The 12,814-nt window shown below is 43.3% G+C and overlaps 1 protein-coding gene across 4 annotated transcripts in view; it reads left to right on the top strand.

The window, feature by feature from the left end:
- The window catches only part of LOC105020637 (multiple PDZ domain protein), a 62,983-nt gene that overhangs the window by 35,628 nt on the left and 14,541 nt on the right, over nucleotides 1-12,814 (top strand). The window contains exons 30-42 of one of the 4 annotated variants that reach the window (XM_034290630.1): nucleotides 724-828; nucleotides 1,652-1,714; nucleotides 2,185-2,256; nucleotides 2,582-2,596; nucleotides 2,924-3,080; nucleotides 3,669-3,865; nucleotides 5,698-5,789; nucleotides 6,407-6,482; nucleotides 6,825-6,905; nucleotides 9,112-9,201; nucleotides 9,539-9,613; nucleotides 10,585-10,726; nucleotides 11,166-11,314. In XM_034290630.1, the coding sequence (XP_034146521.1) occupies nucleotides 724-828; nucleotides 1,652-1,714; nucleotides 2,185-2,256; nucleotides 2,582-2,596; nucleotides 2,924-3,080; nucleotides 3,669-3,865; nucleotides 5,698-5,789; nucleotides 6,407-6,482; nucleotides 6,825-6,905; nucleotides 9,112-9,201; nucleotides 9,539-9,613; nucleotides 10,585-10,726; nucleotides 11,166-11,314 (1,314 nt within the window). Of the gene's footprint in view, nucleotides 1-723; nucleotides 829-1,651; nucleotides 1,715-2,184; nucleotides 2,257-2,581; nucleotides 2,597-2,923; nucleotides 3,081-3,668; nucleotides 3,866-5,697; nucleotides 5,790-6,406; nucleotides 6,483-6,824; nucleotides 6,906-9,111; nucleotides 9,277-9,538; nucleotides 9,614-10,584; nucleotides 10,727-11,165; nucleotides 11,315-12,814 lie in introns of all 4 variants that reach the window. The other 3 variants (XM_034290631.1, XM_034290632.1, XM_034290633.1) reach the window with 3 other exon arrangements.

The raw sequence follows: 12,814 nt of genomic DNA, 5'->3' as shown, positions 1-12,814 counted from the left end.
CAAACCTGGTCAATAACTACAGGAAACGTATGATAATTGCAAACAAAGGTTTCTGTACCAAATATTAAGTTCTGCTTTTCTGATGTATCAATTACTTGTCATGCAATAAAATGCAAATGAATCACTTAAAAATCATAAAATGTGATTTCCTGGATTTTTCTTTTAGATTCCGTCACTCCCAGTTGAAGAGTACCTATGATAAAAATGACAGACTTCTACATGCATTATAAGTGGGAAAACCTGCAAAATCGGCAGTGTATCAAATACTTGTTCTCCCCACTTGTATATATGTGTGTGTGTATATGCACGCACATATATATATGCACATACATATATAGATGTTCCACTCCCCAAAACCTCAGGGTTCACTGTACATACAATATATACAGCTCCAGAAAAAATGAAGAAACCACTGCACCTTTTTCTATCATTTCCAAAAAAGTCGAAAAGGAAGGTTTTGAGTGAGGAACAGAAGGGTTAAAATTAAGAGACCACTGCAAATTGAATTCTTCTGTTCCTCACTCAAAACTTTCATTCACTGGTCTCTTCATTTTTTTCCAGAGCTGTATAATATCCAATTTAAACAACTTCAGCTGTGTTCTTTCAGTCTTCAGAGCTATTTCCTTCTTTCATAGGCCGCTCCCGATCCAGTTTTTGTTGGGGTGCCTCCGATGTATTTCTGTACCCTTCACGGGCTGTTGATACCCTCTGTATTGCTTTTAGAAGGCGCCCCTACCCTTTCTGCTGCAGCTAAACACCTTACCTGGGTCCATCCTACCACCCACTAATCTCACCCTCACCTGCTTATCTCCTGCCCCTCCACCTGAGGTTAGACTGGCTCTAAACCACTGAGTGTGTTTGTGTGTGTCTGTGTGTGCGCCTGCACGCGTGTCTGAGTCTGATTCTTAGTCCAGTGCCATGTCTTTCCTAATGTAAACAGCGCTTGCGTTTTCCTCCTTTCAGGGCGTCCTATGCTGTATAATATACTCAAGCAGCGAAGATTATTTTCTATTTGGCCCAGTTTTCCAGACCCAGATTAATTATACTAACGAACTAAAAAGCAGGCTCAATGGAATACCTCCATTGAAAGTGCTTTTGAACCCAGGAATAGATTGTGTCTGCCTGGGATACCGGCACATAAACCCCTAGTGCACTGAGGAAGAAACAGGAAGACCTGAAATAATACCATAGTCAAGATGTTCCACTCCCCAAAACCTCAGGGTTCACTGTACATTGACCTGGAGGTTTCTGGCTGGCAGGTAGAGAATATTAAGTCAGCTTCAGGGTGAGAACACCTGGGTGGAATATTGATATGGGGCTGAATACCTCACTGGCCATGTATTCGTTTTAGTTCTCCTACTGTGTGTATCTACCCTTTGTGATGAGGAGCCAAGCAAATAAAAGCACAACCCACAAAGTCATTATGCTCCGGCTATATCTCTTCTGTTAGATTCCAGCAACTGAGTTTAATATATTCACTCTACAATGCTTTTACTTTATTTATGTTCTTTATGTGTTCCCTGCAAGCCTCAACCATTGAAATACGGTGTTATGCCTCACTGTTATTAAGTTCAGGTGTTGCTTGAATGAAAGTTTCTGGCAGTGCCCGGCGGTGTGTTTTTCATGTCTCCACTCCTCTTGTACACAACAGTCCTCAACCACGGACACCAACGAGGAGAGAGCTGCTGCCGTGACGCGTTGCGGTAGCGACAAGGTCAGTGCCTTTATGCAACCCTTCCAGTGTATGGTCAAATACATACATGTCAGACACTTGTACATACTTGAGGCGCACTCGATTTACCAGGGGAGAGAACCAAACCAACCACGCGCAAGTCAAGTGTTTGGGCCCCTGTCTTGTAACCTTGGTCGGCGTCTCCCAAACCGAATTCTTGCAGGGATTTACATCAGTTTACATCATACTGTTGTGCGCCTGTCAAGTTCACGTCCCACCATGAAAAGCATATATGTGCCACAAGCCCGTTCCCTTCAGGAATCAAGCTTGACACACCAAGAAGAAATTAGATCAGATGTGATTTTTTTCCCCCCCTGTAGACCCGGCACTTCACTCACCCTCCATCACGGTGGCGGTGTGTCTGCTCTCAGTTTCACAACGATGCTGGTCTAGTCGTAGTGTTTTGGTGACTGTCTTGCTGAATGCCACTGACTTTTCTCTGTTCTCTATAGGATGTTCAGGGTCACAGTAGACTTTTCCTACGCCTCTCCCCAACTAACCCTTTCACCCCTACTCCGTTTAAGGTTTGTGGGTCTTTGTGTTGTCGTGATTTTCACCTTCTGTTTCCATGTATTCCAGTACGGTTGTGTTAGCGGATATATGTGGAAACGCATATATTCCACCAGCCATACTTATATACATGCTGTCCTAACACCTTTCCACTAAATCTTAATCTTAGTCATTTTTTTCCCTTCTTTTTTTCTAACAAATCGATACAAATGGAAATTTGCCATTTTTTATCTTGCACTAGCATATGAGCATATGTTTTGATTCAGGATGCAAATGCATGGACATGTGTTTAAAATATCTGAGGCAAAAATCTTTTGTTTTTTGCTTTGGTTTTTGCAGTGCTTGCTTCACAAGGTGAGTGTCCATTTGAATGATTTATCAGATGGACAATGTTTGTTATTAAACTCATTCTTGAGTATTCAAGTCATCAGGAAGTACTCACGACATGCGTCAACTGACCAAAAAATTATATATCTCCAAAAACCAGAATAATACCATTTGAGCGTCCTCCTAAACAAGTGTTCTCTAACACGAGTGAATAAAATGTGCTTCACAGGTTAACAAATGCAGCTTTATAGTGCAGACAGCTATTCTGGATACTTTGAAACTATACAATTGTTAGCTACATTTTTGCCACACTATAAATAACCTTTTCCACCCAATACTTCTGTGATCTGGCAGCCACCAAAATTAGAAGCAGGAAAGGCATCCTCCCCCACTCCTCACCTGTCTCTTCCTGTGGTTCCCCTCGTTGGAGAGACCGACACGGATACCCTGATGGAGATTCCTGATAGACTGGCCCGGACGGATTTGGAGGATGAGTTTGGCTACGGTTGGAGTGAGTGTAACAACAAAGAATAGATCATGGATAAAGCTCACATTTCCAAGCTCCCTCCTTCTTCATGGACCAAAGTTGGCAAATCACGTTTTCTGGATTTTCACGTTGTAATTAGCGGCCATTGTACAACGGATCATGTCTACAAACCCAGACCTGGAGTCCAGTCCCAAAGCACACAGAGTAATTCATACATTTGATAGGTGAAAGTCCTACTAATTCTAAAGAGCGCAATGTACAGTTATTGCCGCCTAGCGAGTTGAGTTTTGATACGCGATGATTCCAATTGAAAGTTTACTTCTATCCTGTTTCATGACTTGAACATGCCATACATAGAAAGTTACTTAGCAACAGCAATACAGCCAATGGCTCTGTTCAGTTATTTCCCACGTGAATTATAAGCACACAACACATAACAGTTCTAGTCGGGCCTTCCACTGTATTAACACCCATCAGTCAATGTTTAAACTGATTTCTTCTGGTGGAAAATAGTACAAATATATAAACACCCCACAATTAGTAGGTGTGTCCAGGCTTTTGACTGGTACGCTATGTATGTAAAACTAATGTCAGTCTGTCCGTTGTCTACAGATAAGATCATGCAGCGCTATGGGAGCCTCCCGGGGCTTCTGCACATGATTGAGCTGGAGAAGGGGAAAACTGGCCTGGGCCTTAGCCTGGCTGGCAACCGTGACCGCTCTCGAATGAGCGTGTTTGTTGTCGGGATCGACCCCAGCGGAGCCGCCGGCAAAGATGGACGTATTGTGGTCGGGGATGAACTGTTGGAGGTGAGGGACTTGGAATAGTCATTTAGTGGCCTCTGATGGACGTGTTGTGGTCGGGGGATGAACTGTTGGAGGTGAGGGACTTGGAATAGTCATTTAGTGGCCACTGATGGACGTGTTGTGGTCGGGGGATGAACTGTTGGAGGTGAGGGACTTGGAATAGTCATTTAGTGGCCACTGATGGACGTGTTGTGGTCAGGGGATGAACTGTTGGAGGTGAGGGACTTGGAATAGTCATTTAGTGGCCACTGATGGACGTGTTGTGGTCGGGGGATGAACTGTTGGAGGTGAGGGACTTGGAATAGTCATTTAGTGGCCACTGATGGACGTGTTGTGGTCGGGGGATGAACTGTTGGAGGTGAGGGACTTGGAATAGTCATTTAGTGGCCACTGATGGACGTGTTGTGGTCGGGGGATGAACTGTTGGAGGTGAGGGACTTGGAATAGTCATTTAGTGGCCACTGATGGACGTGTTGTGGTCGGGGGATGAACTGTTGGAGGTGAGGGACTTGGAATAGTCATTTAGTGGCCTCTGATGGACGTGTTGTGGTCGGGGGATGAACTGTTGGAGGTGAGGGACTTGGAATAGTCATTTAGTGGCCACTGATGGACGTGTTGTGGTCAGGGGATGAACTGTTGGAGGTGAGGGACTTGGAATAGTCATTTAGTGGCCACTGATGGACGTGTTGTGGTCAGGGGATGAACTGTTGGAGGTGAGGGACTTGGAATAGTCATTTAGTGGCCACTGATGGACGTGTTGTGGTCGGGGGATGAACTGTTGGAGGTGAGGGACTTGGAATAGTCATTTAGTGGCCACTGATGGACGTGTTGTGGTCGGGGGATGAACTGTTGGAGGTGAGGGACTTGGAATAGTCATTTAGTGGCCACTGATGGACGTGTTGTGGTCGGGGGATGAACTGTTGGAGGTGAGGGACTTGGAATAGTCATTTAGTGGCCACTGATGGACGTGTTGTGTTCGGGGGATGAACTGTTGGAGGTGAGGGACTTGGAATAGTCATTTAGTGGCCACTGATGGACGTGTTGTGTTCGGGGGATGAACTGTTGGAGGTGAGGGACTTGGAATAGTCATTTAGTGGCCCCTGATGGACGTGTTGTGGTCGGGGGATGAATGGTTGGAGGTGAGGGACTTGGAATAGTCATTTAGTGGCCACTGATGGACGTGTTGTGGTCGGGGGATGAACTGTTGGAGGTGAGGGACTTGGAATAGTCATTTAGTGGCCACTGATGGACGTGTTGTGGTCGGGGGATGAACTGTTGGAGGTGAGGGACTTGGAATAGTCATTTAGTGGCCACTGATGGACGTGTTGTGTTCGGGGGATGAACTGTTGGAGGTGAGGGACTTGGAATAGTCATTTAGTGGCCACTGATGGACGTGTTGTGGTCGGGGGATGAACTGTTGGAGGTGAGGGACTTGGAATAGTCATTTAGTGGCCACTGATGGACGTGTTGTGGTCGGGGGATGAACTGTTGGAGGTGAGGGACTTGGAATAGTCATTTAGTGGCCACTGATGGACGTGTTGTGGTCGGGGGATGAACTGTTGGAGGTGAGGGACTTGGAATAGTCATTTAGTGGCCCCTGATGGACGTGTTGTGGTCGGGGGATGAATGGTTGGAGGTGAGGGACTTGGAATAGTCATTTAGTGGCCCCTGATGGACGTGTTGTGGTCGGGGGATGAAATTATAGGGGTGGGGAACTTGGACTAATCATTAAAATCAACATTCAATTTTAATCTCAGCATAAAGCCTAAACTAATAAAGTGGTATGCAAGACAGCACTATCAGTTTAAATATTGCTTGTTTCTGCTCCCTATCAGATCAATGGACAGATTCTGTATGGACGGAGTCACCAGAATGCCTCCTCCATCATCAAAAGTGCCCCGTCAAAGGTCAAGATCATTTTCATCAGGTAGTGTATTTTGAAGAAACAGGGACAGTCATCAAAAGGCCTTATTCCTAAAACCCTGCCATGTATGGTTTCAAGTATCTTTACCGATCAGTAACAAAAACTGATAGATTATTCAAGGTCTGAACATACCACACCAGAGCACTGTTCCATTCCTAGTGCATCACAAAACAAGGCCAGTAGAGGGAGCTGTAGTGTCACAAAAAACAGCGCCGAAGATTTCAATGCAGGCGAGTCTCAAAGTTCAACGCATTGTCTATCACTGTCTCTTGCATTATTCCTGAGCAGGTCACATGATCACGGAAAATGGCCCGGCTAGTTATGACACAAACTGTAGACCGGCCAAAATAAATCAGACCAGAATAAGCTATTCCTGACTCTCTGGCAGGAACGCTCCTTAACTCCACTGACAGCCTCAATTAGACTGTGTGGTTCACTGAGTCAGGACTGTGTTCCAAATGACACCCTAACGCCTGTGCAGTGCACCCTTAACTTTAAACCGAACCGCACTGCACAGTATTTGAGGCACAGACGTAGTGATTCCTGTGAGCTCAGATTGACAGAAAGCCAGCTGTCATGAGGCAGCGACTAGTGATTTACTTGTGACTGGTGGACCACAGGAACACAGATGCTCTCCAGCAGATGGCCGTGGGGCCAGTGAGAGAGCCCGGAGACACCCTGGAGCCACAGACAAAGGTAAACACGTGTGCAGACGTGAACGCGCGCACACCCCACATACGCCGAAACACACGCCAATGTGCTAATCACACAGACATCCAGGGCACGGGAATAAACACAGTGATACTCCCAGCAAGACCACACACACACACACACACACACAGACACACACAGAGACACGGAGAGTCTGTCTTCAGATTAGTGTAGTTTGGGGTGCATTCTCATTTGCCAGTCTTCTTGTTCATCCTTTGTATTTGTAAGCACTTTCTTTGATTGTAAAGAAAATGCCTTACAGCTTAAAACAACTCAGGGACTCATCGGACCTGTTGTTATTCATCCCCCCCCCCCCACCCCCTGCAGCTGGGGACCTGTTCTGCGGTGGTGCCCTCGACGATCGATGTGGACGTGTTCAAATATGTACGGCACGTCATTCTGCCAAAGGTGAGACACTCAAGACACTCCCGTGTGGCCCGGCTACGAGTTACACAACCTCGGACCACTTCAGGAAATGCTTTTATTGATGAGGTCATAAACCAAAGTGAAGTAGGGGCGAGGGGGGTGACCCTTTTCCCGTCTGATAGGCTGCTAAAGGAGATAGAGAGAAATGGGGAGGAAGGGAATCAGCTGGGGGACTGCAGGGCGCTATTCTAACTGAATGGGCTACAACAACAGGAAGCAGAGAGACGTTCGTGACAGAGGCAGCACGGTAAATCTACCATGGGGACCGAGAGGCTGATGAATAGACAGAGTGGAAAAGCAACGGAAGATGCATGAGAAATTACAAAACAAAATGAATCTGCTATCTGACTTCCCATCGGGTTGTCCAGTTGCAACCAACTACCGGGCAGAACGCGAACCCTCCAACCCAGAAAGGATCCATGGTGCTGATGGTACTAAACTACATTATAACAATCACAGACCACAAATTCATTTTAGCCATTCTTAAGCTTTTCAACATTAGCCTGAGCTCTGGCATCTTCCCATACATTTGATACTAAGGCCTAATCATCCAAATCCACAAACATGGAGCCAAACCTGTCCCCAATAATTACAGGGGAATCTGAGTGAACCTCTGGAAAATCCTTTGCAGTGTCATCAACAAGACTCTATAGTTTTCGCAGGGAAAACAATATCCTGAGCATGTCTTATTGATTTATCACCAAAAACACTGTACCACAAACTCGGTATATATACACCCTGCACACAGTAATTGGTGAGAATAAAACAGAAGAAAAGCTAAGTCTTATCATGCATTGTTGATTTAAACAAATACTTTGAATCAGTTACACATAAGGACCTGCTAAACAAATGAATGGAAAGCTGTGTTGGGGGAAAAACCTACAACATAATGAAGTAAAGATAAAATTGCCTCCTCAGGTATCAAACGTCTAGTTTTTCAGAGGCCTTCTCTGTTGCTTCTGTCCAACCAGGAGGGGCCTACATTCTCAGACTACTACTAAAGTCCGAAGTAATGCATGTGAAACAGAATTAGGTCTATACCCGCCAATTATCAAAATCCAGAAAAGAGCTGTTCAATTTCTCACCCAACTAAAGGAAAGTGGGTCCACAAAAAAATAACATTCCTGTTCCCTAGCAAAGCCCTCATTTCAAAAGATACGCTGAGAAAAGAGGCTCCTAAACCAAGTCTGTTCACAAACAGATCCCACAGATCTCAAAGACAGCAACATAATTAGACACTACCAACTCATGAAAAAACAACAATAGAGCTATCTGACACTGGAAAACCTAGATTAAAAAAAAAACAGCAAGTCATTTGTGTTGCCACCTTTCCCTAAATGGAGTACAAAGAGACAGAATACCTCTAATTAAGAGGAACCATAACTTGTTACCGAGGAAGGCCATTATAGGCAGACCTGGCTCTCGAGAGATCGGCAATATGCACACTGCCTAAAAAAGTGGAGACGGAGCTGCACTTCCTAATCCTGTGACAAATGTATGCCCTCATTGAAAAGACATCCTGTAATTTCCACAGACAAAATATAATCAAACACTGTTCATTTCTAATGTGTGTTTGGCAGAATGCTGTGTGTATGTGCAAAGCATCAAGAGTTGTTACACATTGCCACTAGATAATGGTATCCACCAGGGCTAAAGCAACAGTATGATGTTACCTTTATTTTTGGGCCAAAATGTTTGTATGTGCAATGTTCTGATTTCTTTTTTTCCATTTCTGTAATTATCAGTTTTTTTGGTATAATTTTCCTCTTGCTTTGGCAATTTAAACTGAAAAGTGAATTTATTTAATCTATTATAGCATAATGGGTCTTCTGACAAGAAGCCAAACACCTTGATGGGTGTTTCAACCAGGCTGTCTATCCACACATGTAATCTATATGCTAATCACGGTATGAAGGCAACATCTGTTATATGCCCATATCAGACATATACTGTACTTCTCCTTGTATTGTACAATAGAGTTTTTAATGTGGAACCATAATGTTCCAAAATGCCTCTCATTCGACAAAACAAGTCATTCTTGCATTGTGATGTTTCTATCCAAGGCTTGCTTTGTTAGGGTTGTCATGCATATTTCATGATAATTGTTTCGGTTTGCGATTGGCTGTGCCTGTAATTCCGACAGACGGGGAGGCATTCAGTAACATTCAAGTACATCATCACTTTTTAGGAGGGTGGATTTGGCATCACGTTCAGTGAGGAAGACACAATGAATGGGGTCGTGATTCTGAGTATATCTGAAAAAGGACCAGCAGGAAAGGTACATCATTCTTGTTCTACAGACAACTTTCGTTTTAATCAGCAATCTCCTAACATGGTTCTGGGGACCCACATGGTGAGCAGGTTTTTGTTCTAGCCCAGCGCTAACCCACATCATATAAATAATCAATAGTGTATTTGGTGGGAAAATAGACTTGATTAGTTCAGTCATTAAAGTGTTGTTGGAACAATAGCATGTACACAATGTAACTGTTCAATTTCACGGAACAATGCTTTACAGCTAATCATATAGGACTTCCTAGATGTTATGCTGATTGGAATCACATTTTACAGATGCTAAATAGTATCTAATGACAGTCATGTTTTACTTTGCCCAGGACGGCAGCATAAAATGTGGAGACAAACTCCTGGCTGTGGAAGATGAGCCAGTGGTGGGCTACACTGTGGAGAAGGTTAGATCTGCATCTTCACCCATTTTAGACACACCCTGGTTAAGGATAAAGGGGAACTTCACCCATTTTAGACACACCCTGGTTAGGGTTAAAGGGGAACTTCACCCATTTCAGACACACGCTGGTTAAGGTTAAAGGGGAACGTCACCCATTTTAGACACACCCTGGTTAAGGTTAAAGGGGAACTTTACCCATTTGAGACATACTCTGGTTAAGGTTAAAGGGGAACTTCACCCATTTTAGACACACCCTGGTTAAGGTTAAAGGGGAACTTCACCCATTTTAGATACACCCTGTTTAAGGTTAAAGGAGAACTTCACCCATTTTAGACACACACTGTTTAGGGTTAAAGGGGAACTTCACCCTTTTTAGACACACCCTGGTTAAGGTTAAAGGGGAACTTCACCCATTTTAAACACACCCTGGTTAAGGTTAAAGGGGAACTTCACCCATTTTAGACACACCCTGTTTAGGGTTAAAGGGGAACTTCACCCATTTTAGACACACACTATTTAGGGTTAAAGGGGAACTTCATCCTTTTTAGACAAACCCTGGTTAAGGTTAAAGGGGAACTTCGCCCATTTTAAACACACCCTGATTAAGGTTAAAGGGGAACTTCACCCATTTTAGACACACCCTGTTTAGGGTTAAAGGGGAACTTCACCCATTTTAGACACACACTATTTAGGGTTAAAGGGGAACTTCACCCATTTTAGACACCCTGGTTAAGTTTTAAAGGGGAACTTCACCTTTTTAAAAACACCCTGTTTAGGGTTAAGGGGGAACTTCACCCATGTTAGGCACCTTGGTTAGGGTATTAAATCTGGACAAATTTTTTTTTGAAATGAAAACATTTGTTGCTGGATTAACTTGGCCCCTGCAATGCAGTTAGTAGAGTTTCAGTTTAACACAGTGTATACATAATTATGTTAGGGACTAAGTACAGTTGTCTGTTATTTCCTACGTTGCAGGTTCACTCTCTGCTGAGGAAGGCCAAAGGCTCAGTGAGATTAACAATTTGCACAGACTGTCCTGGTCAGGCCACCAGCCTACCCAGCATCCCCAGTATCTCCATGGCTACCCTGAGCCAGGCTGAGTCAGAGCTAATCCGGAGTGAGTGAACAGTTTGTCATGTGTATTCATGAGGAAATGCAACAGATCATTAGCATTTGGGTTTAAATGAAAAATTAACAACCTAGCTGGATATTGTTTACAGTACTTAAGCATTGGTCCTGAACAAAGTATTATCCACTCACTGACCCCAACTGGACCAATCGCTTGGTATACCAATGACGTTTGTGATTGTTAGTCAATACTTTTTCTGATGATTTACATGAAGAATAATGAACCGGAGACGGTAACCAAAAAATATATTCTCCCAATGCTGTGTGCTTTTTGAGGTGTTTTTGTCATTGAAGACAGGCAAATTAAAATTAGATTGAATGGCATGACAATGATAATCAGAGGAGTTTGCTAAAAGCATGCACAGATTTGGCTAGCAGTGAGTGTATTTATTTGATTCTTTAAACTCAATGTCACACTCTCTCATCAGACTCAAGTCGTTCATCCACCCCTGGGACCCTGGACTCCTCTGACCCTGTAACCTGTCCCATCATCCCCGGCTGTGAGACCACCATAGACATCTCCAAAGGCCGCACTGGACTGGGGCTCAGCATCGTGGGCGGCTGTGACACTTTACTGGTAAGCCAAAGACCCAGACCACGCAGAGGGAAGCATCTTTTATAAATCTGTATTTAAATCAGTGTTGGATCTTGGTAAATTAGTCAAAAATTGGTGGATGCTGACGAAAAAAATACTGTTACAATTATGCAGAGCAAAAACTATGTATGTGTAGTTTTACATTGTAGTTTCAGTCTACATAGTGCTATCTGTAGTTTTATATTGTAGTTTTACTCTGCACGGTTGTATCTGTAGTTTTACATTGTAGTTTCACTCTACATAGTTGTATCTGTAGTTTTACATTGTAGTTTCACTCTACATAGTTGTATCTGTAGTTTTACTCTGCACAGTTATATCTGAGGTTTTACATTCTAGTTTCAGTCTACCTAGTTGTATCTGTAATTTTACATTGTAGTTTTACTCTGCATGATTGAATCTGAGGTTTTACATTGTAGTTTCAGTCTACATAGTTGTATCTGTAGTTTTACATTGTAGTTTCACTCTACATAGTTGTATCTGTAATTTTACATTGTAGTTTTACTCTGCATGATTGTATCTGAGGTTTTACATTGTAGTTTCAGTCTACATAGTTGTATCTGTAGTTTTACATTGTAGTTTCACTCTACATAGTTGTATCTGTAGTTTTACATTGTAGTTTTACTCTGCATGGTTGTATCTGTAGTTTTACATTGTAGTTTCACTCTACATAGTTGTATCTGTAGTTTTACATTGTAGTTTAACTCTACATAGTTGTATCTGTAGTGTTACATCATAGTTTTACTCTACATGTATTTCTGTATTTCTGTGTCATAGTTTTACATTGAGTTCTGTAGTTCTATCTGTAGTTTTACATCAGAATTTATTATGGGTTTGTGAATAACAATACATGAGAAACCATTAGGTTCTACCACGGACACTAAGAGAGGACCGATTCCCACTACTACCCAGCATGTGAAAAATACTCAACACAGTTTTGAGAAATTCCAAATTAAGATCTAAATGACCAGCTAAAGGGAGTTCCTCAATAATTTGTGACCTTAATTAATCATTAATAGATTCGTAATGAATTTGCTTTACCTGGTCATTCAGGTCTTATTAGAAACGTCCCTAAAATAATCATGTTGTACTTTTTACACCTCTGCTTAATGCACGTAACAAAACAAACTTGAAGGATATGCCACCCACTTAGAAGTCTTTGGTTACGTAGGCTTTTAGAGCTGTCACAGAGGTATCACAGGCCTGGAATAGCTGTGTTGACAGTGGAATGGCACAGGAATGTAGAAAATGATGCAATCTGTCTCTCACACACACCACTCCTCTCTGCTGTTCATTCTGTCTGCTCAGTCAGGCCTGAGGAATAGTCTTTTGTCTGCCCTAACAACAGGAGACAATATCCAGGCCTAGAATGTGACCCTTGACCTGAAAATGACCTCCCTCTCCCACACTGCTACTACCCCCTTTCCCCTCCACCCTCCCGCAGACACCTCCATCCACCCACCCACACACAAGCTTTGCGACAGC

The sequence above is a fragment of the Esox lucius genome, chromosome 24, assembly GCF_011004845.1.
Source record: "Esox lucius isolate fEsoLuc1 chromosome 24, fEsoLuc1.pri, whole genome shotgun sequence".
Lineage (NCBI taxonomy): Eukaryota > Metazoa > Chordata > Actinopteri > Esociformes > Esocidae > Esox > Esox lucius.
Note: the sequence above shows the minus strand (reverse complement) of the source record. Positions and strands in the feature narration are given on the sequence as shown.